General features: G+C 48.8%; 1 protein-coding gene across 1 annotated transcript in view; it reads right to left on the reverse strand.

Annotated features, from left to right (window-relative positions):
- Positions 1-5902, reverse strand: part of LOC125488018 — a 51236-nt gene that overhangs the window by 44559 nt on the left and 775 nt on the right. Inside the window, exon 2 of the mRNA XM_048620766.1 lies at positions 4445-4578. Within this exon, the coding sequence (XP_048476723.1) occupies positions 4445-4578 (134 nt within the window). The remainder of the gene's footprint in view (positions 1-4444; positions 4579-5902) is intronic.

Genomic DNA, 5902 nt, shown 5'->3' on the forward strand with positions numbered 1-5902 from the left:
TAGAGAGAGGGGGAGGGGGGAATGTGATAAAAGAGGTAGGGGAGGGGGGGAATGTGATAATAGAGAGACAGAGGGAAAGGGGGAATGTGATAATAGAGAGAGGGAAAGGCGGGATTGTGATAATAGAGAGAGGGGGAGGGGATAATGTTATAATAGAGAGACAAAGGGGGAGGGGGGAATGTGATAATAGAGAGCGGGAGCGGGGGATTGTGATAATAGAGAGACAGAGGGGGAGGGGGAATGTGATAATAGAGAGAGGGGGAGGGGGGGAATGTGATAATAGAGGGGGGGAGGGCGGAATGCGATAATAGAGAGAGGGGGAGGGGGGACTGCGATAAAAGAAAGGGTGGGGGGGGAATGTGATAATAGAGAGAGGGGAGTGGGGAATGTGATAATAGAGAGAGGGGAATGGGGAATGTGATAATAGAGAGAAGGGAGTGGGGAATGTGATAATAGAGAGAAGGGAGCGGGGAATGTGATAATAGAGAGAGGGGGAGGCGGGGAAGGTGATAATAGGGAGGGGGGGAATGTGATAACAGAGGCGAGGGGGAATGCAATAATAGGGGGGAGGGGGAATGTGATAATAGAGAGGGGGAGGGTGGAATGTGATAATAGAGAGAGAGAGAGGGGCGGATTGTGATAATAGAGAGAGGGTGAGCGGGGAATATGATAATAGAGAGAGAGGGAGGGGGGAGGGCGGAATGCGACAATCGAGAGAGGAGGAGGGGTGAATGCGATAATAAAGGGGGGGGAATGCGGTAATAGAGAGTGGGGGGAGGGGAGAATGTGATAATAGAGAGATGGGAAGGGGGAAATGCGATAATAGAGAGGGGGGAGGAGGGGAATGTGATAAGAGAGGGACGGACAGGGGGAGTGTGATAATAGAGAGGGAATGAGAGATTGAATGTGATAATGGAAATGGGGGAATGTGATAATAGAGGGGGAGGTGGGGAATGTGATAATAGAGAGAGGGAAAGGCTGGAATGGGATAATAGGGGGAGGGGTGGAATGTGATAATAGGGAGAGGGGGGAGAATGTGATAATAGAGAGAAGGGAAAGGGCGGATATAATAATAGATGGGGAGGAGGGTAATGTGATAATAGAGAGAAGGGGAGGGGGGAATGTGATAATAGAGAGTGGGGGAGGGGTGAATGCGAGAATAGAGAGGGAGGGAGATGGGGAATATGATAATTGGGTGGGAGAAGTAGAATATGATAATAGAGGTAGAGGGGCAATGTGATTATAGGGAGATGCAGAAGGGGGAAGCTGATAGTAGAGAGAGGGAGAATGTGATAATGAGAGAAATGGAGAATGAGAGGGAGCGAACCATATGATAATAGAGAGAGGGAGACAGTGATGGGAGAAATATAGAGAGCGAGAGGATAAGAGAGAAAGAGAGGACTCTGATAATAGATGTAATATTAGAGATTGTAAGAAAGAGTGTCGAGGGAAGTGGGGCAATGTGAAAAATGGAGATTGGGAGATGGGGGAGAGACAGTGTAGAAAGACTGGAGGAGAATAAAAATAGAGACAGGGAGACAGAGAGAAAGAAACTTTAGGAAGATAGCGGGAATGTGATAATGGAGATGGCGGAGAGAAAGAGAACATAGAAAATGGGGCTGAATGTGAAAATAGAAATTGGGAGAGAGAATGTAGGAATGGGAACAGATGGGGAAGTGGGATTTGGGAAAGAGCAGACGTCAGTTTGGGAATAGAGAGGGTGTGGGAATGGGTAAGAAGTTGGAACTGAAAGTGAGACAAGTGGAGAGAGAGAAAATCAAACAGACAGAAATGGATGAACACAGAGGAAATCTGACCAATCAGCTGTAGTATCACCAGAGTAGACTAGGCACCTCATGCCTGCAATGCCAGACAATAAAATCATTCCTGACCTGACTGAAACTTTGACTCCACCTTCCTGCTCATACCCCACCTTCCCCTTATCCCTGTAACACTCCCCTCCTCTTCTGATTAAAACAAAATCTGTTGAACTCCACCCCAAACATCTCCACTGCTTTCTGGCAAACAGAATACCAAAGATAAATGACTATCTGAAAGAGAAAGACCTTGTACATTTTCCTAAACTCAAAATGAGAATCACCGCCAAACCTTTTCTTATATAAAAAAGAAATTCTGCATTCCAGGGGCTGGCTGAGTGAACATTTTTGGACTTTCTTCCACTCTAGAACTATCCTGCAGACCTTGGTCAACTGAGTCGATGGGCTGAGGAGTGGCAGATGGAGTTTAGTTTGGATAAATGCAAGGTATTGCATTTTAGTAAAACAAACTTAAGGGCAGAACTTATACAGTTTATGGTAGGGCCTTGGGCAGTGTTGTAGAACAGAGAGACCTCGGGCTTCAGGTTCTTTGCAGTTTGCATCACACATAGACAGGGTGATTAAAAAGGCATTTAGGACGCTTGCCTTCATTGCTCAGACCTTTGAGTCTAGGAGTTGGGACGTCATAAATGGAGTTTGCACATTCTCCCCGTATCTGCGTGGGTTTCCTCCAGGTGCTCTGATTTCCTCCCACAGTCCAAAGATGTGCAGGTTAGGGTGGATTGGCCGTGCTAAATTGTCCCATAGTGCCCAGGGATGTGCAGGTTAGGATGGATTGGCTGTGCTAAATTGTCCCATAGTGCCCAGGGATGTGCAAGTGAGGGTGCATTGGCCATGCTAAATTGTCCCATAGTGTCCCAGGGATGTGCAGGTTAGGATGGATTGGCCGTGCTAAATTGATCCATAGTGTCCAGGGATGTGCAGGTTAGGGTGGATTGGCAATGCTAAATTGTCCCATAGTGTCCCAGGGATGTGCAGGTTAGGGTGGATTGGCCGTGCTAAATTGTCCCATAGTGCCCAGGGATGTGCAGGTTAGGGTGGATTGGCCATGCTAAATTGTCCCATAGTGCCCAGGGATGTGGGGGTTAGGGTGGATTGGCCATGCTAAATTGTCCTATAGTGCCCAGGGATGTGCAGGTTAGGGTGGATTGGCCATGGGAGGTGGAGGGTTACAGGGATAGCGTCAGAGGGGTAGGTCTGGCTGGGATGATCTTGGGATGGTTGTGTGGAATCAATGTGCTGAATGGCCTCTGTCTGCACGGTAGGAACTCTATGATCTAGTTACCTTGTCAACAACTTCAAACCCGTCAGACATCATCTCCCCATCACAAAGCCGAGCTGGCTATCATCGATCAAACCTTGTCTCTCCAAGTGGAGATTATTTTTTTTCCGCGCAATGGTTTCCCTAGCGCGGATGTTCGAATTGCAGGCCTGTAGTTTCCAGGTTTATCTCCGGTACACTCCTTGAACAATGGTACACATTAGCTGTCCCCTTGTCCTCCGTAGTCAGAGAGAGCTAAATTCCGAGCACTTGGAATTTCCCACAGCAGCCTGGGGTACAACTCACTTCTGCCTGGAGATTTAGCTGCTTTCAAAATCGACTAATACCTCCCTCAACTTTGCAACTGTCCTCTCCTTATTTCCATGCCCATGTTGCCCTCCTCTCTTGTGAATATAGTTGTAAAACACTCATTTAAAATCTTTCCAGGGTCTTCGAGCTCCAGAAACACAGTTTGCTGCTGTGGTTCCCACTCTTTCCCTGGTTATTCTCTCCCCTCTAATATATTCAGAGAGCATTGGATTTTCCTTAATGTGACCTGCTATGCTGCTGTTTACTCTCTTCATTACTTTCATAATGTTTCAAGCCCTCGGTACTTACTATAAAATTCACTTTTTTTTGGCGTTATTTTTCAATCCTGCTGCAGCGTGGGTTCTCTGGGTCTGTTCTGAAAGAGGTTCACCAGACCCAAAGCATTAGCTCCGTTCTGTCTCTCTCTGCACAGATGCTGCCAGATCCTGCTGAGTTTCTCCAGCCATTCCTCGTTTTCCAGACTTGTTGGGCCCACCTGTCGCGTTTACAAAAGTTGCTCCTGCATTTTATTTCTCTGTATTTGTTGGGGTGGGGTGTTGGAGAGGGGAGAGTTGGTTAGCTCAGTTAGCTGGACGCTGGTTTGCAACGTGGAGTGATGCCCAAGATTCCTGTACTGGTTGAGGTTACCATGAAGGTCCCACCTTTGCAAATATTTAAGGTTTGTTTTATGTTGTCACTTTTTACCTAGGTACGGTGAAAAGTGGATAATGTCACCAATATTCCAGCGCCATCTTGCCTAATAAATTAGTGAATAAGTTCAATAAATGGTCAAATACTGAATGATTTACTATTAAATTACTATTAAATTACTATTACCAAAACTGAAACAGCTTCCAAACTTTATCTTTCTTTCTTCGTAGACTTCACCCTCTCTGCTCCTCCAGTTGCTGCCATCCAACATCATTGTTCCCCCCGGTTCCCAGCCACATGCTCCTTTTCCACACAGCGCCATCACTTCTGAGCTGAAGAGGGTGGGTAGGTGGGTGGGTTGGTGCTCCCAGTGATGGGTGCTCACAGCAGGGCCCGCGTCTCCTCCTGACGGCAGACATCAACTGATGGGCTCCTGGCTCGGATTCCGATGCCGGAGATGGAGCGAGGACGGAGATACACGGGTCCCGCAGGATGAGGCCCAGGGCTACCAAAAACAAACTTTACCAGGCCGGAAAGACAATGATGAGGCAGAACCACGAGCAGCTGAGGCCCAGTGACCCTCAGCACCAGGCCATCTCTGATGAGTGTGATAATGGTAACATTCCCTTTATTCTTCTCTTTCAACGACTCCCATCGCTCTGATTACTTCCAGGCATGGCTCCCAGATCCTGTTTCACCCGCCAGAAACCCACCATCCCTCGGCCCAGTTTAGAAGCTTTACTTTATAGAATCAGAGAATGCCAACAGTGTGGAAACAGGCCCAACAAGTCCACACCAAACCTCAGAGCATCCCACCCAAACCCATCCCCCTATAACCCACCTAATGTACAAATCCCTGAACACTACAGGCAATTTAGCATAGCCAATCCACCCTAACCTGCACATCCCTGAAGACTACAGGCAATTTAGCATGGCCAATCCACCCTCATCTGCACACCTTTGGACTGTGAGAGGAAGCTGGAGCACCCGGAAGAAACTCACGCAGACACGGGGAGAATGTGCAAACTCCACACAGACAGTCGCCCGAGGCTGGAATCGAACCCAGGTCCCCGGCGCTATGAGGCAGTAGTGCTAACCACTGTGCCACCCTGTTTCCACACCATCTCTGTCCTTTTCCACAACTTTTACTGAATTGTGATCGCTATCGCTGAAATACTCCCCCCACTGCTACATCCACCACTCGCCTGGCTTCACTTTCTAAACTCAGGGTCAGCACCTGCCCACTTTCTTGTAGGACATCCCAAGTCCTGGCTTAAAGGGCTACGTATATCCACTTTAAGAATTCCACTCCATCGTACCCTTCGTACTCTGTCTATTCCAGTTCATACTGGGGAAGGTGAAATGAACTACTGTTACTATTGTATTATATTTACACTTCTCCAAGATCTGGGTTTTGATGGGTGCTGACTTTAGGTGGGTGCTCGGATTGATGGGTGCTGGGTGGGTGGGTGCTCACAGTGAAGGGTTTAGGTGGGTGCTCGCATTGATGGGTGGGTGCTCACAGTGATGGGTGCTGGGTGGGTGGGTGCTCACAGTGGTGGGTGCTAGGTGGGTGCTCGGATTGATGGGTGCTGGATGGGTGGGTGGGTGCTCACAGTGATGGGTTTAGGTGGGTGCTCGCATTGATGGGTGCTGGGTGGGTGGGTGCTCACAGTGATGGGTGGTGGATCAGTGAGTGGGTGCTCACAGTGACGGGTGCTGGGTGGGTGCTCACAGTGATGGGTGCGGGGTGGGTGGGTGCTCACAGTGATGGGTGCTGGGTGGGTGAGTGGGTGCTCACAGTGATGGGTGCTGGGTGGGTGGGTGCTCACAGTGATGGGTG

This window comes from Rhincodon typus, chromosome 48 (assembly GCF_021869965.1).
Source record: "Rhincodon typus isolate 14 chromosome 48, sRhiTyp1.1, whole genome shotgun sequence".
NCBI lineage: Eukaryota > Metazoa > Chordata > Chondrichthyes > Orectolobiformes > Rhincodontidae > Rhincodon > Rhincodon typus.